The sequence below is a fragment of the Peromyscus eremicus genome, chromosome 14, assembly GCF_949786415.1.
Source record: "Peromyscus eremicus chromosome 14, PerEre_H2_v1, whole genome shotgun sequence".
NCBI classification, from domain to species: domain Eukaryota; kingdom Metazoa; phylum Chordata; class Mammalia; order Rodentia; family Cricetidae; genus Peromyscus; species Peromyscus eremicus.
The window spans coordinates 84313666-84336788 of record NC_081430.1 but is presented as its reverse complement, the minus strand read 5'-3'; the positions used below and the strand labels follow the sequence as shown (position 1 = coordinate 84336788).

General features: G+C 43.7%; 1 protein-coding gene across 6 annotated transcripts in view; it reads right to left on the bottom strand.

Annotated features, from left to right (window-relative positions):
• Gpatch2l (G-patch domain containing 2 like) overlaps positions 1 to 23123 on the bottom strand; it is a 49735-nt gene that overhangs the window by 16158 nt on the left and 10454 nt on the right. For 4 of the 6 annotated variants that reach the window (XM_059279075.1, XM_059279080.1, XM_059279078.1 and 1 more), the window contains exons 3-8: positions 18089 to 18153; positions 14434 to 14610; positions 13532 to 13611; positions 9918 to 9985; positions 8180 to 8234; positions 6110 to 6195 (exon numbers count right to left, since the gene is read on the bottom strand). In XM_059279075.1, the coding sequence (XP_059135058.1) occupies positions 6110 to 6195; positions 8180 to 8234; positions 9918 to 9985; positions 13532 to 13611; positions 14434 to 14610; positions 18089 to 18153 (531 nt within the window). Of the gene's footprint in view, positions 1 to 6109; positions 6196 to 8179; positions 8235 to 8285; positions 8326 to 9917; positions 9986 to 13531; positions 13612 to 14433; positions 14611 to 18088; positions 18154 to 23123 lie in introns of all 6 variants that reach the window. The other 2 variants (XM_059279079.1, XM_059279081.1) reach the window with 1 other exon arrangement.

Below are 23123 nucleotides of genomic sequence, written 5' to 3'. Positions count from 1 at the left end.
TTATTTGCTATATTTTCTCCTTATGTAATACCCCAGAGAAAAATGGATGTTAGTAAGGACCAAAGGTCATACATAGCATATATCCTAATTATTCTCCTTAATTACAAATCCATTCACCTCAATTTTTTTCAACAAAAACTCATGAAGGCTTGTCCTGTATAAAACCTTATGCTTGAGGCGCATAGAGCAGAGCCACGGTGACTGTGCCATGAGTCTGTTCCTAGCAGCTCACAGCATGGCGGGAAGCCCGATTCATAAACAGAGTGAATACTTTTGAGACAATGCACTGTAATCAAGGAATGAGTCACGCACTGGGTCAAATGAGGGACAGGAGGATTACATGTTGAGAAGAGGAAAGAACCCTGCCATACCTGGGATCGTATCTTCAGGGTCCTGGCATTTATTAATCACCCAGTAAGGGAAAGACCTTCCACACCGACCTGCACAGGTCCGTAACACTAGGGGGAGAAAGGCACTTCACAATCACACAAGGGACAAGCACTCAACTAGCAAGAAGAGACCCTGACCACTCCCTGATGGCCTCCTCCTAAAACCTAACCCTTAGCAGCCTGGGGCGAAGGGCTCACAGCTTTAAAGCTGCCTTTAAATTCTTCCCTTGGTGAAGTCAAGGCAGGATGTCACCCACAGGAGCAGAACTGCTTGGCATCCACTGGGAAGACGTATATTATTAATGGAAGGACAGACAGAAGGTGCTTTCATACTCCACACAGGCAGTAAGACAGCAGCCATCCAAGAGCCCCTGTAAACAAGCCCCTTCAAGAGAAGTAGAAGATTCAAGAAATGTGTGCTGTACAACAAGAGGTTCCAACAGGCATGGACAGCCTATGGATATATATGGACACCATTACAGCAAAACCCTTCCTTGTACACGGCTGAAACCAAGGCACTAAAGAGTTGAGTGGGGGCTGCTGTGTGTCACAGCAGCCCAGACAGACAGAGGACTAATAAAAGGTTCCTTCCCCCAAGCCCTGGGGTAAAACCTGAGGCTGTTTATTATGGCTCCAAAGGTCAAAATGAATAGCATGAATTGAGTCTTCTTCTTGCTCTTTGAAACTCCTTGTCAAGTGGCACAGCCAGCTGGGCACACAACTCTGATATGCAGATCATAATGCTTGTGAACGGATAAAATGAATTACAATGAGCTAAGCCCATCATAGTCCAACTCTCTAATGGGCAGAAAGGTCTCTCTCTTTCTACCCAGGCACTGTCCAAATGCCTCTTCTTAGAGTCAATTTGAGGCCATTTAAGGCCCTCAAGAATCTGTACAGCATCTCATTAGTAAGTAAGTCTGGAGCCAGCTCAAAGGTCTTAAAATTGAAATCATCCTAAGGATAGGATAGGGAAGTAACCCAAAAATAATGCTGGTTGCCAGACTGCTGAATATTTACATACATCCTTTCACTTCGATCCCTGCTAATCCAGTAAGAAAAGTTTTCCACTTAAACAAGTAGACACTGAGGAACAAGGAGGTTAAGTGTTTGTCCAGGCAAACCCAAGATTCTGGCTGGAGTCTCCCGTGCATTATTAATTCCCACGCCCACCATCTCACTGACAACAGGAGACGCTGAGACTTTTGTGCTCTCGTTAAAATCCGTGGTTTTTATATGAATACATGCTCGGGAACCTGCCAACCTTACTTAGCCGAAAATAAGATTTCACCAACTAAAAAGCTTATTTACAAGGAAACTGGCCAACTGGGGGTGGGGGATATTAGAACAGTGTTTTCCTATGTCAGAACTTGAAGAATAACTGGAAATGGAGGCATTTCTAAATCACCACCCCAAACGGGGAGGACAGAGGAATTAGAGAAAACTGAGGACTGACATAAAGCACTTAACGATGTCAGCCAGTAACATAGACAAGAGAGCCGCAGCAACTGGTAGTCCATACTTGGTTTCCGTAGATGACAATGGTGAGGTTTTTTTCCTCGCAGTCAGTCTCATTTTGGGGAAAGCTGCCTGCAGCTCTGGCCTCACTGTGAATTTGCCTACAATACCACCGCCTCTAGCAGAACATCAAGCACCCATCTGCTGTCTGAGTAGCAGCAGTTCTGAGTACTGCACATTACTACTTCAACGGCAAATGCCAATGCTAAACTGAAACAGCTGTATGGATTTCACCCAGACTCCCAGGCAAATGTTTATGCAGCCCTCCACACTGTGCCTGCCCTCGCTCTTCAACTATGTGCTGCCCGCCATGCTAGATAACGACTTTCTCACCTGGAAGAGTTCCTCTGGAGCTAAGGAATCTCAGTGGTCTGCCTCCACGCAGAATGATGCTCACAATAGCAAAGCATGGAGCCTGCCCCTATTACACAATAAATAGGTGCCCTGCTAAGGGCCAGTCATGGAACCACCAGGACTCAGGGAAATAGCTCTTAACTCTGGCTGCCTACTAGTCACCTCAGAAGCTCTAAGATCACATCAATGCCTGGGCCTTTCCCCACACCAACAACTGATCCATGGAGGTCAGACTCAGCTTGGATGGTCATTACTATTGTTTTCGTGTGCATGTGTGTGTTCACAGATTTGCTTTTGTGTGTACATTTGCATGCAGGTACACATATATGAGCATGGAGACTGGAGGTTGGTATTATTTGTCTTCCTCAATTGTTTTCCAACTTTTGAGACCGATTCTGGTGCTCCCTGATTTGGCTAGAGTGTCTGGCCAGCAAACCCCAGGATCCTCTTGTCTCTGCCTCTTCAATGCTGAGATTCTAGACATACAAAAAGGAAAGGAAAAGAAAAGAATGGGTGCTAGGGATCCAACTCTGGTCCCAGAGCTCGTACAGCAAGCACATTATCAATGAGGCCCTCTCCCTATGCCTATGATGCATTTTTTAAGGCTTCTCAGATAACTCGCAAGCAGAGTCAGGGTTGAAAACTACCACTAAACTGAAGTATTTCTATAGAGAACCTACAAATTTATTGAATGGTACAATGACCACAAAAGTCTCCCTCCTGCCCCCTCCACCTGCTAAATGACACATTCATACAGTGTTACCTTAAATTAGGTCTCATTATTTATTGGCTTATAGTGAAATGCTAAACTACATACTTGAGGTCACTCACCATACCCCAGTGGCCTCAGCTTATTCTGAAATCCCAAGCTGTATGTGGTTTTTGAGGTGGCCATGTTCGGATGTTGAGCAGAGTGCAGCCGGTAGTGTCCAGCAAGGAAGTAGCTCAGCTCAGATTCCTGACAGGAGGGAACCTTCAGAGCCCAGGCGTGATTATCAGACTCTTTGTGCTCTTAAAGGAGAGTAATTATAGGCATGTGAAAAAAGGGAAGCACTCCCCGAGGAACTCTCCCTCACATGCTTCCCAAGAGGCATGAGGGCCATTAAAAATTCCATGATGAAGAGGAAAAACAGCCTGGGAACAGCCAGGAGGCAATACAGCAAATTAATACAGCAGCCCTCCTCAGGGAAAGCTGTGATAAAACAGGAAACACTTCTCTCTTTGCAAAATAAAATTATACCACTAATGATAACACAGTCACCACACACGCGCACAAATCGTTCTAATGATGGGTGTAAAATTCCCAGTGCTGCCCAGATGCTTTGAAAGAAATTTCTTCTTACTACAAATAAAATGGGACAAGAAAAAGATAAAATCTCCATTCGAAACACTGTTTAATGCAGTCATTCAGCTGCCTGTCTCTAGCACTCTGCTCCTTTACACCCTCTGCTTGGTGCAAGGTTTCCGCTAAATGGTCCACTCTTCTTACAACTCCCTGCATGGTTCCAAACCCCATCGTACAAATCCCCTAACTGGAGTTAGATAGGTCCTGCTCCAATGACACCTTGCTGCATGGGGACCCCATCACTCTAAAGGGTTGAGAGCTATCCCCAAGAACTCAGTGTCACTCATATTTTCTGAAACCTGCACTGAGGGCACCTTCTCTGGTCATTCCACAGAGCACCTTCCAAACCTTCCTGTGTCCTTCAATAAGTGAAAACTGAGAGGGAGCAGGAGATAAGATCTATACATACCACACACACACACACACACACACACACACACACACACACACACACACAGTGTGTGTGTGTGCATGCATGTGGTACTAGGCCAAACAGAGACATATAATTTAAAACAAAGAACAACTTAAGGATAAGATAATGAATGTTAACTCAAACATTTTCCCCCCAACTTCACAGAACTTGCATCTAGCCTTCTAATCTGGGACTGCTACCTAAAGACAAGACAAAGACAACTGGTAATCATCTCCGGGCTCTCTCCTTTGCTTCCAGCAAGCGCTCAAAGCAATAGCAGCGCTCCCAAGCCGCGTGCACTAGAAGCTTGGCTGAGACTTCTTAATGTTTCCGAGGCCGGCTACACAAGCTGCCAGTCAAGAGAGCAGTAATGCCAGAGTAACAGGACGCACAAAGTATCATGGATCTATCTCTGGGTACTGGCCACAGGAGGATGGGAGACGAGAGAGGTGCTGATGCTGCCCAAATACAGCCCCAGGGAGCAGCCATGGAGGAAGGAGAGCAGAGTAATCAATCCACTCTGTGCTGAATTTATGTGGTGCTGCTCATCTGGTCTTCCCAAAGAGCATACACAGCTACTACTTTAGCATCAAGAAAAAAGCCAAACAGAGACGTGTTCTTCTAAGGACTGAAATCTAGAAAACCCCCATGGGTCTGCATCAGAAGCCCCGCCTCTGTCTTACAGCTTTCAGGTGCAAGCCTTTATCATCGCTGCCAGTTTCCATATCTGATTTTCTCATGAGAGCTTCAGTTCTAAAGGAAGAGCCTCGCACATAGTAGGAAGTGAACAAATGCTGATTGAATGCATGATAAACAGCATGATATTGGAGTAAAGGCCGACAGTGGAAGTTCTATCACCCCCAATTCCACATTCTTAGCAACACTATTTACAATGGCCTCTCTTCTCAAAAGACTCTCCTTCTCAAAATACTACTTTCTCAGCAGAAGTATCTAGCAGCAGGTTATGCAACAGGGCTCATTATCCTAACTCTTTGTAACTATTTCCAAAGAACAGCTACTTCTTTGTGTAGCTACAACACAAGTCTACGAGCACCACATTTACTTAAGAGCTGACTAATAAAAAAGCACCAGAAGCTGGGTGTATTGGCACAACCCTTTAATCTGAGCACTTGTGAGGCAGAGGCAGGCAGATCTGTGAGTTCGGGGCCAATCTGGTCTACATAGTTCCAGGACAGTCAGAGCTACATAATGAGAGTGAGACCCTGTCTCAGAAAAACCAAAACCAACCAAAAACAAAACAAAACAAAACTCATCAGAACCTTGGAAAAGAAATTCCTCATCCTACCATAACTAACAGGAGTTCTTTGGTCCAGACTGTGAGCTGTTCTATGCACAATAACACTGCTAAGAAATGCTGTCATCACACCATACCCAGTTCCATGTCACCTGAATAGGAGACTCCATAATGAGAAATGTGACATACACACACAGAATGCCGAGTAAGTGCCAGGTGCACATGCTGGGATTTACCAGGGGACTAGACAGGTCTCTACATCCTGGTGGAATTTTAAATAAACAGTACACATGTTCAGTATAGACAATGGTAAGCACTACGGAGGAAACAAATAGAATAACCAGATGGTACTGCAGATGACCTCTTAGTTATCCAGGAGCTCAAAGAGGTTTCCAGACAAGGGGAATGAGAGCAAAGGCCCAAGGCAGGAAAGGCTGCCATTTTTAAAGAAGAAAATGGAGCTCCCTAGTACTGCTAGATCTTCCTGCTCAAAGAAGGGACAGGACTGTATGAAAAGAAGCTGGCCATGTTGGCAGAAATCAGATTATGCAGGGCTTTGCAGGTCATGGCAAGGGACATTAATAATGTTCTTTGAAGATGGGCTTTTAGCAACAGAAATAATGTGAAATATGAGCCAGAAGACATAGCCATGTGATCACAGGAAAAATTCCTCCACCCTCAGCCTGTTTCCACATCTGTGAAACATCGACTTACCTCTGAAAGTTGTTGTAAGGATCAAATCGGATCCTGTGCACATATACCATACAATCTCAAGTATTATGAAAAGGAACACAGCACTTTCCAAAAGAAAATAATCGCCACCGGGAGTCAATTACCTGGCAGAGCAGTGTGCAGGGGAACACCTTCGATGAGAAGCATCAGCAAGGACATCCAGGGAGTAAAGGGGAGAGAGAGGATTAAACTGTGGGGATAAATCAGATGGTTTTAGTAGGGCTTAAATGAAAGAGACCTCATTCCAAAGAGCAGCCTACAGGCTCTCTTTGACTATGTCCAACCCTTCTGCCATAAACACTGGTATCATTCAATAATGTTGTGCATATCTAACCTTATGTCCATAATGTCCCAGCACAAAGAAAGCAAAACTATTCCTTGTCAAACAAAACTTTTATGCAATAATCACTTAAATAGCCAAACACAGTACTTCTTAATGGGTAGTCCAGGAACTTACACCTAGTGATTATCCACTATGTATCCTTTTCCCAAGAGGACTAGCATGAAATTACCTTCTCAAGGACAACTGCACACCCATCCCAGTACACAGTATAAGTACAGTGTAAGCGGAGGGCGCCTGGAGTTAACGTGCCTAACCGAATGCACCACTGAGTGAGCATCTTCTGTTTAAGTCATGTCACCTCTGAACTCTGCCAGCCTTCTCTCCAGGGTGCATCACTGGCCACCTCACCTGTGTTATGACAGGGTTACTGCAGGGCTACCTCCAGTACTGCTCTTCAGGTCATAAAGTCATTTCCGTGTCTCACCTATTGACCCTAAAAGGTGACTGCGAGGGGAGAGTGCAGCGCACATGTCAGCACGCCATCCTTAGCACCGAGATTATAAAACCAAACAGGGAGCTGGGTACAAAGCACCTCACTTTGTTTGCTAGCCTTCTCTGAAATTTCCCTCAAAAAACAGTCCTTTGAAAAATGGGTAACTTGATGACTTAAGACGGAAAGAACTTGAGCGGTAACTTCAAGCATACTTAAAAAGAACAGGAACTTAGCTAGTACACACAGCTCTGCAACTTTAGGAAACTAGTTGAACCCACTTGTACATAACAGATGTGGAGCAAATGATGGCCAGAAGTCCTGCCTCTGCATGCTCTGAAGCAAATACAATCCACACTCTAGCTTAACAGTCCCCAAATCTCTTGCATGCCACCTTCATGACCCTTTCTTTAGCTGCCCACCACCTGCACTACTGTTTATCTAGAATTTTCTTTACACCAATTACTTACACTTAGCTTTGTCCTGTTTCCACAAAGTCAGTCTGACATAGTAATTACATTTTCCTAATGTACGTTATAATATATAACTTAAAATACATCAACTAAAGTCATCTCATAAACATACACTGGTTTTATCTTCCACTGTTCTAGTTAATTGTGGAACACAACTTCCCAGTGAAGTCTGCAAATGTAAGCTGTGTAACATAATAAAATGCTAAGTAGTCCCCCAAAATAATCAACCAGCCAACCAAGGAGCAAGAAAAGTTTTGCCCATCAGTCTCCATCAAGCTCAGAACTAAGGTTAAGTAACCCTCATCTCTAAACTGAAAAAGTTTCAAACATCTATAAACATAACAACCACGAGTCACTTTCAAATCATGGATCCCACTCAAGGCCTGACTATATCCAGGTCCCCCTAGGGGGGAGCCAGGGAAAAGACTAAGAGCAGAAAGCTCCAAGGCCTTGATCACTTCCCCAAAGGCTGAGGCCTTTTGCTTCCTGTGTTCAGATTGGCAAGCTAAACCAGAGGCGATGAGACTCACTTTACATTTTCAATCAAAGTTCAAAACTAAAACAAGGGGCTCACTGGTTAAGAGCAAATACTGCTCTTCCAGAAGACCCAAGTTCGGGTCTCATTAGCACCCATGTCAAGCAGTTCCCAACGGCCCATAACTTCAGCTCCAGCAGATCTGATGCCTTCTGGCCTCTGCAGGCCCCTGGGTCACATGCACATATATAAACATGCACACATTAGTAAAAAATAAATCCTGGGGGGTGGGGAATGAAAATAAAAGCAGGCTTTCCTTGCAATGTGTTACTAAGAAGAAGCTCACAACTGCAGCTGAACCTAAGAGGGGAACTGGCTACCATTCTTACAGATGAGCACAGGGCAGTCTTGGAACACAGCTCTCAAAAGTCAAGAGTGATTGATCTTACTCACCTCATGTGCACAAGCAGAAATGTAGGGAAAATCAGAAGCCAATGCTTTATTCTTTCTAAAGAAAAGGAAATTAAATGATAAAAGATGACCCAAAAAATTATCTTACCTGCTTTCGCTCTCTTTTCCCAGCTGATGGTAACCAGAAACTAAAGAGAGAGAATAATAGGAAAGAAACCAATAAAAGAGGTGACAGGAAAAGTATGAGGGAAGAAGAAAAAGGGTAGGCTACTGAAGACAAACAAGGACCTGGGAGAGACGCAGCTGAAGGAGGACGCCAGCTAAGTGTGAACAACAGTCTCATGAAGCAGCTCTTCAATGGAGAAGGCAGACAACGCAAAGTAAAAACTGGACAAGGGAGAGCAAACGAAGACTACAGCTTTATCTCAGCTGTGCAGTGAGAAAAGGACTCCAACTCCAAAGTCAGACGAGTTACGTATGTATAGGAGTGCCCCTGGGCACTGACCATGGTGATTAAGAAATGAGTCATACAGGTTCTTTAGCATACACAAATGCGGGGCTTTTTTTTTACATCTGTAGTTCTGTATGATATGTGTGCATATGTGTATGTGTGAATGCAGGAGTGTAATTCATGGGTACATATGTGTGTGCAGGCCAGAGGTTAATGTCTGATGTCTTCCTGGCTCACTCTCCTTTATTGAGGCAAGGTCTCTCACTGAACCTAGAGCTCCCTGCTGGCCAGCTTACCCTGGGATCTACTTCTCACGGGCAGATATTATAGGCAGGCTTGCCACAGCTGCCTGCTCTCTTATGTGGGTGTTGGGGATCCAGACTCTGGTCCTCATGCTTGATCCACTGAGCCGTCTCTCCAGCCCCAACATGTATGTATTTATTCAGCAGATATTCAAATGTTTGCCCTGGAAGACCCGTAGGAAGGCAAAGCACACGGCAAAGCCAAGCGTTCAGGAGATGAAGCTGTTAGGAGAAAGGCAGATGATCCCTGTGTAGCTACATTCATGCTTCCTACTGCATTCACCATGGTAACAGGGACAAAAAGATTTCTCCTTAAAGAGGGCTGAAGGAGAACAGAGGCAATCAGCCACTTGGAATGATGATTTAAAAAAAAAAAAAACTGGGAAAAATGCATTTAAAATATAGTATCTTGGTGGTGGATAGTAATATAACATGAAGAATTACAAACAGGCAACAAAATAAAAATTACTCTAGAAAGGAAAAAAAAATCACTGTCATGATCTAAGACTTTAGCCATCTTAAAATTTTCTTTTTAATTTCTGTGTGTGCCATAGCACCCTTGGGAGGTGAGAGGCCAACTCTGTGGAGCTGGTTCTTTCTTTCCACCTGTGCGTAGGTTCTGGGGATTGAACTCTGGTCATCACACACACAACAGGCGGCCAACACTTTCAGCCATGAGCCATCTTGCCGGCCTGACTTCAGCCATCTTTTTTTTTTTTTTTTGGTTTTTTGAGACAAGGTTTCTCTGTGTAGCTTTGCGCCTCTCCTGGAACTCACTTGGTAGCCCAGGCTGGCCTCGAACTCACAGAAATCCGCCTGGCTCTGCCTCCCGAGTGCTGGGATTAAAGGCGTGCGCCACCAACGCCCGGCTGACTTCAGCCACCTTAACTGCCAGGAAGCACCACTCTTTAAGACGTCCTCTTTCAGCTCTGGGGTCTAACAGAAAGGTTCCTTTAGAAAAGCCTTCTTTCTCTCCCTCCTTCTCCAAGGAGCAGGCCAGGGCACCAGCAGGCACTCAGGCACTTACTCTTTCTGCAGGGAGTCACTGATGACATGGTTGATCCTCTCGGTTCCTAGACTGCTTATGCTGGTCTCCTGAAAGGTAAGAACAAGAGTGTCATCAAACCACAGAAGCAATTATATACAATGCAAACTGTCACCAAGCTCAATTCTTCTCTAACTATGCCAGCCAAGCAATCTCAAGGTTGTGTCACCCTTAAAATCCAACAGCTATTTTTTTTTAAGATGAGTCCATCTTAGAAGTATCATCTACTGCCCATCTATTCTCTGCTGACCCAAAAAACTTTTAAAAAGCCATTATAAATACTGGTTTTTGGACTTGGGATTTTTTCTATTTTAAATTTAGTTTTATGTAAGTGTGCATACAGGTACACATGTGTGGGCAGGCCTAAGTGTGTGCACGAATGGAAGCCAGAGGCCACCTCAGATGTCATTCTTCAGGCACTGTCTATATTTTTTGAGACAGCGTATCTCCCGGCCTGAGCTTACCAAGTAGGCTAGGCTGTCTGTCAGTGAGCCGCCTCCTCCCCAGTGCTGAAATTACAGGCGTGCCCTCGAGCCTGAGGTTTCCTCCTACGTGGTTCTGGGGAGCAAACTCAAGTCCTCCACAAGCACTTCACCAGCTGGGCTTCCCCTCCAGCCCTGTTTAGTTTCTAACTAACACGTAAGTGAAATGTAAAACTAATCCCAAGGAGTGTTTCGACATGTGTATACACTGTCTACTGTTTAGATGTTTGTGTAATTTTAATACAGTCATCCTTCCTGGAGTACTAATAGAATAATGAAATAATACTAGAATACTAGAGTATAAAGAAGCAGAAAAACTTTTTCAGAAGATTCAACACTTTTTTTTTATTGAGACATGGTTTCACTGTGTAGCTAAAGCTAGCTTCAAACTCCTGCTCCAGCTTCTGGAGTGTTGAGATTGGAGGCGTATGTCACCACACTCAGCAACAGGAGCCAGTTTTTAGCAGCAGAGTACACTAAGCTCCATGAACTATTTGACTGAGGTTCAACAAGTACCACAGACAAACAGTGACTGAACCCTCACCGAGTACCTTCTGAATACACGTCTATGTGTTAAAGAATTTGTGCTACTTAGAAAAATAAGCAGTCTGGCTAGATACATACTGTTCAGTGTTAGAGTGCTTGCCTAGCATGCACAAGGCCCTGAGCACCACAAAGCACCACAACAAACAAAAACCAAAAAAATGATCCCTGTGTAATGTCCCTTGAATATCATTTCGGTAAAAGCACTAAACTGCTTCTTAAATTCAGGGCTCTCAGGACTGCAGTGGGAAAGCACAGCCATGAGGCAAACCAGTTATCTCCACCGGAGAGTGGCAGAAGGCACTCCCTCCCCAATGAGCACATCGACAATGCTGTTGACCACAGAAACCTGCACAGAAACAAGAGTCACACCCAAGAGGAAGTGCCAAGGTGAGAGGACAGTCACGGGCCTGAGTGTCAATGCTACTCAAACACATCGGTATCTTGGCATTTGTACTCAACTATGTGTACGAGCTGGCCTGAAGATAGGAAACACACTTTAACAGAACCACCAGCTTTAGAAAAATTAATTTGAGGTCAGATTCTAAACAGGGGTGGAGCTAAGTGGAAGGTTCACATATTGCATTCTTCATATTTTTCATCCCTCTGGCTATGCCTCCAGATCAGACATACAGAACATAGAGAGGCCAAGGAAAAAGATGGGTGAATAATGAGCTATTTGTTACAGCAGAAAAATTATTAACTTAAAATGCCGTAATATTTAAATTTACAGTTTATTACTGTGTAAATTACAAGCAGTACTTTGCGTAATTAGCAGCTCGCTGGCAGGGAGCGGTGAATGAAACTCATTATTTATGATTACAGTTTAGAAAGAGAAGAGAGGGACTGGGGAGAGGAGCAGGGGGAGCAGAGCAGTGACCTCTGCTAGAAATGACACATCTCCCTTTAAGGTGATGAAGACGAATTCAAAAAGTACATCTCTCCCTATTCACTTGAGATCATTAGCTGCACATCCAATAAACCCTAGATTCCTCTAGAACTAACTCCCATCCATGGAAGCAGAAAGCTCTTTGTTGAGCTTAAAGAAGGCAGCAGACAGTGGAGAGACTATTCTCTACACAATCAACAGAAGGGGAAGGAAAACCTCACTGTCCACCACTCTCCAGCTTCTGCCTTCCTTAACTTATCCACACAGAAGCTTTCCCTGTCAAGAGTTAGCTCCAAAACCAACAAGGGTGTTGGTCCAGGGTCTACAGATGGAGTAAGCCAAAAGGAACATGGAGCGTGATTCTTGCGATGGTCAAATGCCTCTCTAGTTAGAGACTGGAATGGGACTTAAAGGTAAGAAGTAAGACTCTGGCTAGAGAGAGAGCTCAGTAGGTGAGGCACTTGCTGCCCTGTCTGATGACCTGAGTTTAATACCCAGGTTCCACAAGACTGAAGAAGTGACTCCTGCAAACTGTCTTCTGCGGGAAACACACACACATTAATTAGCCTCATCTCTTGTTTGTTTCTCCCCCTCAACCCCCAACCCGAGCTCCAAACTTCAGAAAATAGCTCTCTGGGTAGACTACAATACAAAGCAGGAGCCAGATGATCATGACTGACAACCATCACATGCTTGGCAAACACTGTAGCAGGCACTCTAAATGCTTGACAAACTCTTCCTCAAAACCATCTTCCCTGCCTGGCTAGGGAACCTTTTCCTTAGCCGAGTTCTCAGTCTCAAAGCTGGAATAATTTAAATCAAGAGCTAGGTGCATGCCTATAATCCTAGGATTCAGGAAATTAGACAGAACAATTTCAAGTTGAAGGCCAGTCTGGGACACAAAGCAAGTACCAGGCCAGTCTGGACTTCATAGAGACCCTATCTCCAAAAGGTAAAAAATAAAAATAAATTTAGTTAAAAAAAAAAACAAAACAAAAAACAGTTCCCATAGGTTCAAGTCTCTATTCTGCTACTTGGATGCGGGGAATGCCACACACTTCTTACTTCTTTGAATCTAAGTTCTCCTTGTGGGCTAAGGCAACAGCTGGGAGGAATCACTGGCCCAGGGCCCAGCACAGGCCCTGGCAAGGACAGAATTGCAGAGCAGTAGCTGTCCCTGGGGGCCAGGGCAAAGCTCCTGGAGGACGGTGAAGCAGGCTTAGTGTTATTTTACGTGTGAGAGAAGGCATTGCTCATTTGGTTCAGTTTGTTGTTATGTAGCTTTCTCCTTTTAAATCAGTACTAGGATAAAAAGTCCAGTTAGGATAAAAACACATCCTGAATTCAGGAGTTATAAAGAAGCCAAAAGAGATTTTTAACTTATACAACAATATAAGGGTAGTCACAAGTGCAGAAGAGAGAGACCAAACCAGCTGCCTACACACAACAGAGGCTGATTAAATGCTTGGTCAGAACTTCTGTGTGGATAAAGTGTTTCTTTCAGTTTGTATCCATTCAAATCCCACACAACATTCATTCACCCTTCTTAACTCCCAGAACATTTCAGTTGGTTTCATTCACTCCAGAGAGTCCTGTGATGCCTTCAACTGTCAGTAGGGCACGCAAATCCCATGGGGACTACCACCTTCCCACAGCACCGGAGAAACCATGAGATCTGTCACCTTCCCAGCCAGCCTTCTCCGCCCCTTCCTGAGGCACCGAGCTGTAGCTCCTGGCAATCGATTCAGACGAGCATGGTATCCTGCAGAAAGAAGAGGCCTCAGTTACAAGACCCTTAAGCACAGATGTTCTAGCACACTGGAGCCCTTACCCCAGCGTCTTCACAAAACTATCAGCCAGACTGTGCCCATATCTTTGTCCTGAGCAGTATGATCACAGATGTGCCACTCTGAGCACCAAACATCAACAAGTACCAGATGACTGGCTAAATGGTTGAGAGCTACTTCCCTGAGAGCCCTACATTTGCAGGGCTAAAGAAACTATGAAACAGTCCTGTTCATTGTCATACATCTTGGGCAATGGCCCAGACATTCCAAAAAGTGAAATGACTTGGTCACAACATGGAGCTAACTAAAAGAGAAGTGTCCTGTTATGGGCCCTTTCCACCCCACTATACCCCTTTAGAACTCAAGTAAAGCAAAGGAGCAGATATGCGTTTGTGTCGAAGTACACAATAATAAGATCATTAAAACAAATACATTTAAAGAAGTATTTTAAAACCATCCACTTAAAAATGCCACATTTCTTGTATGTGAATGTTCCCTGTAAGAGCCGATCTTTCAAGCCTCCAAGGAGCATTTGGGAGGAATCACATCGACTTCACAAAGGGATGTGTTGCTGGGATGTGACTGATGCCAGGCTGCCTAAACGTGACACAAACTGGGATTTGTCCCAAGAGCCTATGTGGACTGATTAGGAGTGGGAGGACCCTGAGCTAACTCCACAGTTCAGAGAGCAATGCACGGCCGGAGGCATGCAAGTGATTGAGCAGGGCAACCGTTGAGTCTTCCCAAAGAGAACCATAAAGCCACGACCTTGACTTTTTCATCTTCTCCAAACTCACCTCTTTGAGCTGGCCGGGAAGGTAAAAGGAATGTGGGATCTGAGAGTTTATCCAGTCCGGAGTCCATTCTTTCTACTTCAGTGCAGTGATCAGGAGTCCACTTGGGCAGAAGGTTATGGACAGTGAATCCAGGGACGCACTCTCCTTCATAAAACCAATCACTTTGCTCATCATCCCCTAGAGTAAAGAGATCATGTCCTGAGCTGTCATGTTAAAATCCAAATGCCAGGAGGGTTTTTAATGCTACAGTTATGATACTACAAATAAACCAAAGTACAAAAGAACATGTCCAGTTCCTCTTGGGTCACAGTAAGATGAAACCTGAGGCATCGACCTAGTTCCACGTGAATGTTGGACTGGTTTTCACCACTTAAATAGTAAAAGCTAAGATCTAGCCTTACGGCCCTCCTGAATTCATGTGGAAAAACCTGAAAATATGTTATCTCTTCCAAAACACACAACAGCTCTAACTTATAGTGAAGCAACTAATGCCCAGAAGTCAGGGTTAAGCAAGTAAATGAAGTCAGAATTTGAACCCAGAACCTGACAAAGCCCAAGTGTTTTCCATAAAAAACAAACTGACTTCCTTACCATTATCCACCATGTAGACAAACAGAGTTCAAAGCCGTAAGAGTTCCTCAATTCAAAAATTAGCTTTTATTGCTGGGGGATTTTTACATATTTACATTTTATCTTAATAGGTCAGTAAAGAATTTATGCCCACACTTTGTTTTGGCTGGTATCTCATTGATGGGACAGAAAATCATTTTGAACTAGAAATCCAAGCTATCAAGAAAAAAAAAAAAACAAAACAAAAACAAAAAAACCCACAGAAACAAGCAATATAACTCTTTCAAGAAACTATGACATTTGCCCAAGGCCACATTGTTCATTAATGGTAAGGTCCCAATGAACCCATTCGTCCAACCTCTTGGTTTGAACTTCCAATTAGCTACCCTAACAACAGTTCAGTTTCTACTAGAGTGTATTCCTGCCAACAAGACAGGTAAGAAAAGGCATCTTCATGTCTGCTACTCATCCCCTTCCCAACTGCAAGAATAAACTATGACAACAGCATTTAAAGCTCACAAGTCCTCCACCCCCCAGCATATACTAGGTCCCACCTGCCAAACACATGAAGCCACTAACATGCAGGATAATAATGACTCTCAAAATTAATGTGGAAATCTCCAAGGGGGCAATGAAGCCTGCACTCTGCAAATAATAGCTATTACCACCAAGCACCAAAGAGGATGCTCTTTGGTAAATATTGGTGTCTGGCTATAAACAATCACTGCAAACAGCTGTCTTGGGAACAGGGGTTCTCAAACTTCAGCAAGCATCCGAAGCACAAGAAGGGCTTGTCAAAACCAGGATGTGGGGAAGTGAGGAGATGATGACAGATGGGAAAGAAGATACATCAGGGGGACACACAGACACTAGCAAGTCTCTTCATGAAGCTGAGCAGGCCTGGGGAGCACAATCTGAGAGCACTACTCTACATGGGGAGCACAATCTGAGAGCACTACTCTACAGGGGCCTCACCAGCCAGTGACACGGGTAGACTAGTTTCTATGCACTATGACATGCTTATTCCATTCTCAGGCAGAAGCATTTCTCAGGACATGCACTACAACAGGTAAACTCCTTAGATCATGTTTTCTGACAATGAATTAATGCAGAATGGGAATTATAGTTCTTACAATTCACTCATGATCCAATAATAAAAGTTTTTAAAAAGGACTTGGAGCTGGGCATGGTGCCACACTCCTTTAATCCCAGCACTCAGGAGGCAGAGGCAGGCAGATCTCTGTGAGTGTGAGGACAGCCTGGTTTACAGAGCGAGTTTCAGGAGCCAGGACTATGCAGAGAGACCCTGTCTCAAAAAACAAAATAGTAAGAGACTTTTGTGAGACTGTCAGATAAAATCCTGCCATTTTGCCTCTCTCTGCCACCTCTCCTAGAGACAGCCTTGGCAGTTTGACCCCCAATAACCCCTTTTTTCTACACACAGTAGGTCTAGTTTGGGGGCTTCACTGCACCCTTGCTTACACTTATCTGGGTTTATCAACTTAATAGGGGCTCTTGCATTCCAAGCAATGTGTAAGGGGCCATGGTTACAAATGATTCTAAGGGCTGGAGAGATGGCTCGGCGTTAGGATCACTTACTGTTCTTGCACAGTACCTGGGTTCGGTTCCAAGCACCTACATGGCAGCTCACAACCATCTATAATCCTAGTTCCAGGGGATCTGATGCCTTCTCTGACCTCTTCAGGGTTATGCACCCTCATGGTGCACACACATACACAAAAAATTAAAAAATAAAAATAATAATCCCCAGCTGCGGAATGTTTCAATGGAAAGCACATAACACAATAGGTGATCTTTAAAAAGCAGAGGTTGGAGAGATAGATGGCTTAGTAGTTAGGAGGACTTGTTGCTCTGGCAGAGACCTGGGGTCAGTTGCCAGCACCCACGTAGGGACTCATGAGCATCCATAACTCCAGTTCCAGAGATCCAATGCCTTCTTCTGACCTATGAGGGTACCAGGCATACACGTGGGACACATTACATACATGCAGGCAAAACACTCATACACCAAAATTTAAAAGCATCGAATAACAAACACAATCAAAAGGCAACAGGTACAAAGAACAAAATCAAAAGGCAACAGGTGTGCGCACGAGCGCATGCACACGCGCACGCACACACACACACACACAGAGGTAAGGTTTCCTTCAGGAAAAAAAATGCACATTTAAGTGGGATACTTGGTGACTTTTTAAGACACTTATTAAATATTCACCAAGGACACTACAGGGTTTATTAACATGACTCTGTCATACTCTTCAGGCATTTAAACTTAAATAAGGTAAAAGTTATTCCTTAGTATAATAACATATCGACCTTCCCCAAAAGAATTATGTATGAGAATATTATTGGTTATAATTAAAAGAAATTTTCACAAGCCAGCCTTGACACTCTGACCCCATGGACCAAAGATTCTCAAGCTATAAGCTACTATATAAGAACCACTTCAGGGGCTTGTAAAAACTACAGATTCCAGGGACCAACTCCAAATCTATTTGATTTGTGGCAGTTCAGAAAATCTGAAATTTTCACAATTCCCCAGGTGGCTCTCATATGCCTTCAATAAGTCACTCCACAGTCACTGGAATCAACCACTGAGACAAAGTCCCAAAGCTGGAATTAAGATTACTCTGCCAGGGAGCTGGAGAAAAAGGCCAGCAGTTAAGAGTGTGTACTGCTCTTCCAAAGGACCAGAGTTTGGTTTCCAGCACCCATATCAGATGGCTCACAACCTGTAACTCCAGCTCCAAGGGGATCTGGTGTCCTCTTCTGGGCTCCATGGGTAACTGCACTCACATGCACATACCCACACTCAGACACACATGTATACACATAATTTAAAAATTAAAAAATAAAGAGTCAAAAAAAAAAAAAAACTTCTAGGTTTTTAAAAAGATTACCAGCTGGGCAGTGGTGGCGCACGCCTTTAATCCCAGTACTCAGGAGGCAGAGCCAGGTGGATCTCTATGAGTTTGAGGCGAGCCTGGTCTACAGAGCAAGATCTAGGACAGGCACCAAAGCTACACAGAGAAACCAGAAAAAAAAAGAAGAAGAAGATGATTACCTTGCCGTCCTTCGTCATTGGTGAAGAGCCCTGTGTCGCTGCTGCTGCATACACTGCTAGTTTCACTGGAAAAAAAATAAAAGAGAACTCAGCAATTCCAGTCAAAAACCATTTTCAAATGGAAGCATCCCGATCGTCTAACTTCCAATCTGATATGTAAATGTCACACGGGAGACACAGGTGAAGTTTGTTCTCCTCCCCTCAAACGATAGGAGAAGAATGTTAAAACTCTTACACATTAGACTAGTTTCAACATACTTAAAGTCACTGTGATGAAAGGCCATAGGAATCAGCAACCAACTTCTCATTCTCCGACTTCTCTCTTCTTTTGGTATGACCTCTGAGGACTTTGTGGACCATCCATTCTCTGCTGCAACAGCTTACCTCTGCAGATGAGTGCAGAGGCCTTCAAATGGTTTCTACAGTTTTAAGTGGTTGGAAGAAAAACTCCAAAAATGTAGACATTACATAAAATTCAAATTTCAGTGTACACAATCAAGTCTTTTGGAATGCAGATATGTACCCGGGGCTTACTATCTGCAAAGGTAAGCAGCTGCAACAGAAAATAGACAGCCTACAAAGTCCTCAGATACTGGCTGTGTGGCTCATTACAGACAAAGTATGTGGATCTCTATATTATAAGTTCTACTCTAAGATGACTATGTTACCATTGTTTTAATGTTAAAAGATTAAAAGAGGTATTTTATCATAAAGTCTATCAAGTCTCTTTCCATTAATTTCAAGTCACCAGCAACACTACAACACACGATGCCTCTATGATTATTTTTATTTGTAATCTATTCTCTCCTTATATTCTAAATTAAAATGGCAGGCTCAAAAAATATCTGTTGATCAAAAAAAAAAAAAAAAAAAAAGATAGACATTTTCTCCTACTGTGTCAACAGCATTTCAAGAGAAAATTCTTGAAAGAACTTGGACTGAACTTATCTTAAGAGTTTCCTAGAAGAGTTTGTAATGACAATGATGTCATGAAACCATCATCAGGACTCTCTAAGATTATGACCAAGGGAGGTATGTACATTCTTTTTTTTGTTTTTTGGGGTTTTTTTTTTGGTTTTTCGAGACAGTGTTTCTCTGTGTAGCTTTGTGCCTTTCCTGGAACTCACTTTGGAGAACAGGCTGGCCTCGAACTCACAGAGAGAAATCCTCCTGCCTCTGCCTCCCGAGTGCTGGGATTAAAGGTGTGCGCCACCACCGCCCGGCTTATATTCTTGATTTAAAACATTATGTCTACAGAACACTTATTCCATTAAAGTATCCTTATTCTACTGGAAATGAGTGTATTATCTGATGGCATTTTCTAACTCTGTGTATTCCCTCAGAGTAATTTGCATTGTGAAGCTGTAAATACATGTCAAAAAAAAACTGTGAGCTGGGCAGTGGTGTGTGTGTCTTTAATCCCATCACTCAGGAGGCAGAGGCAGTGGTGTGTGTGTCTTTAATCCCATCACTCAGGAGGCAGAGGCAGTGGTGTGTGTGTCTTTAATCCCATCACTCAGGAGGCAGAGGCAGGCGGATGTCAGTGAATTCAAGGCCAGCCAGGCTACACAGAGAAACTGTCTCGAAAAACCAAATAGAAAAGAAAAGAGAATAGTTAGTACAATTTGCTAAGAAGGAAAAAAAGTGGGAGCTGCACAGCATGCTTGCACACAGGAACTAAGAAGCAAGTTGCCAGACTAAAGTCCTTGCTAGAAAGGTAACTATGTCCCTTTCTGAACTAGGCCAAGGGTGTCCAGTCCTCCAGTCCTCCTCTCACTCACTTCTTGCTCAGAGATTTTTAAAAATTAGATTTATTTTATTTTATGTGTATGAGTGTTTTGCCTGCATGAATGTGCCTGGCATCCTCCGAGACCAGAAGAGGGTGTCAGAGACTCTGAAGTGCAGTCATGGATGGTTGTGAGTCACTGTATGGGTGCTGGGATCCAAACCCTGGTCCTCTTGCAAGAGAAATAAAGTGCTCTTAACTGTTGAGCCATCTCTCCAGCCCTGGGATAATGATTTGTAACAAATCAGACCTATAAGACTCCTGAATAATTTAATCAACTATAAAATGTTAAATATTGGAAACTAACTCCTAAGAGACATAGCTCAATGGGGAGAAGGCTTGCCTAGCATACATGAACCCTGGGTTCAATCCCCAGCCCTGCAGAGACCAGGTGCAGGGATGGACACTCAGAGTCTCAGCACTTGGAAGTACAGGTAGGAGGGTCAGAAATTCAGTCATCCTCTTAACAGCCAGCCTGCATACAAGATACCTGGTCTGAAACAGACCAAAAACAATTAGAAACAAGAGGTGAGGGAGGGAAGGCACAGGTAGCCAGCTTTGGTTTTGTTTTGTTGAGACAGGGTCTCTCCACAGCCCTGGCTGTCCTGAAACTCAAGAGATCCCCCTGCCTCTGTCTCCCCAGCGCTGGGTGTATCTGCAAAGGGCAGACAATGCAGTGCCAACCTCTTAAAGTGACAGCAGCTCGAGTGGCCTCTGTGGCTCCTGCTTTTGGCTCTGGAATTGTCCCGTCCTCCCCATTCTCATGGACTTAGGAGATCCAAACCTACCAATGGTGCACATACAAACTCCTCCTAGACTAGCTCTAAAATAATGGAGAACTACATTACTTTGCACATAACCCCCCCCAATCCAATCCTAAAGTGGGAGAATAAAAACGTTTCTAACAGAAAAGTGAAGAGAAAACAACCCTCTCCCCATTAGCCCAGAGCTTCACAGAGTTTTAACAGACACTGCTGGGACCCACACTAAGACTAGCAAGAATCATCTCAACAGCAATTAAATGATGCACTTGATAAATCCTCAGGTGGCGATAATGGGAGAGGAAGATGAAGAATTAGGAGAGGGCTTTCCAAAGACAAATATTGTTCAATTAATAAGGGATAGTACAGGTCTGGAGTTTAACCTTACAACACTAGGAAAATCATCCCCTTTTAACAGCTGGAAAATGTCAAAAAGATTCACAGGAGGGAAAAAGAAATTTAGTAGAAGTCTGAGAACAACTTGGAGAAGGTGAGTTCTCTGATTCACTTATTTATTTGGGTATGTGTGTGTACACTCATGTGGTGGTCAAGAGGAGTTGGTTCTTGTCCTCCACCATGTGGGCCCCAGAGATTCAACTCAGGTTATCAGGCTTGGCAGGAAGCACCCCTGCCCACTGAACCATCTCACTGGCCCTATGGGTTTTCTCCTTTCACAATGTGTGATCCAGAAATCAAACTCTAATCACCAGGCTTAGCAGCAAGCACCTTCACCTACTGAACCATCTAACTGACCTCATATTTCTTTACAATGCTTTCCACTTAAAAAATGTTTCCATATTTCACTGAGCAGCAGGATCACCATTTTTAAATGAGACACAAAATTAGAGCCTGGATTTTGGACCACCAAGTATATTATCTAATTACTACAGCATTATTGGAAAAGCAACTGAAGTACATCCAAACGAAGTAACAGAGTGTAAAGAAAGCCACCTTAGCCGGCACCTCTAAAAGACTGATCCTCCCACCAACATTCTATTAGAAGTCAAAGAAAGTGCTCGGCACACACACACATCACTTACACTCTGCTCTGCAAGTAGTATTTTGCTTTATCACACATCCATCCAACCCACACATCTAACCTTCCCACCAGAGCTTCTTTGTAATTAGAGGCTCTCTCAGTGGAGCAGATGATTAGGCACAGCATTCATATCCACATAAGCATGGATCACAGGAATGAGCCCCATAAACTGCCCCTCATACCTCGTCTACAGCAACCATCTCAGTCAATCACTTAACGGCCCAGCATTATAACCCTCAGTAGTGACTCAACTGCTTTTGTCTCTAAAACATTCTTTCCAAATTCTGAAAATGAATTGTATGTACTTTTAGGAGATTAAAGGTTTTAATTTCAAACGAACACAAGGTCTCAGTTTTAAAACTATGGTATCTTTCTTCTATAGGAAAAATTGATTGTTTGGTTTTATTCGTTCTCTCGATTTGAAATTCATGCTTATTATAGAAAGCTGAGCCAATGAAGTGAAAACCCAATCTCAGGAGAGAACATCTTCAGCAGTCATTCTCAACTAGAGGCAATTTGCATCCCTCTCAGGGTCATTTAGCAACGCCTCCAATCTTCTCCCTCTTGCACTGGGGTAGAAGCCTGGGCCTCACCACTGAGTGTACATACACCACCACAGTCCTTGGCAGCATTTTCATAACTATGGCACACAGGGTGAACAGAGAGACAGGAGTACACTGGGGCTTGCTATCCAGACAGCCGAACTGAAAACCAGTGTCAGTGAGAGACCAAAGGACTACGGGGGACAGTGATAGACACCAATGTCCTCCTCTGGCCTCCACACCAAGTGTGCATATCTGAGTGTGCGCATTCATACAATACACACACACACACACACACACACACACACACACACACACACACACACACACACAAAGCTGAACTACAAAGTTACCATGCAGGTTTGTTGCTCCCATTTATTAGCCAAGAAGCTTAAGAAATTATCTCTTACATATAATTTTTATATATTTAAAACTAACTAAACAGAATTTTATGGCTCTTGGGATTATTATAAAAATAATAATAATATAGAAAAAGCTTTTAGGTTAATTTTTCAAACTAAGTAATAATGTAGTTAACACAAACTTAAACATATTTTAGAATCCAAGAGAAGAAAGAAAAGTGTCACTTTCTACGTGCGTTGACCAGAGACAGCCCGGCTCTCCTCATCTATTTTTTGCCCCACTTCTGGGTAGAGATGGAAGCTCTACAACTGCGTGTCATCATGAACCTGGACCCATACACTGGAACACAAGGTCACTCAGAGACAGCTCTCCCGGGTAGTGAGTCTGTGTTCAGTTTCATCTAGATGGCACCAAGAATGAGGCCAGCAGCCTGCCCAGTTCATGTGACCAGAAAGGGACTAGGACAACTGCGTAGTTTGCTGGGTCCACTAGGCTTGTGGCTGAGCTCAGAGAAGCCCACCCATCTTCTTAATGCACTGTCTAC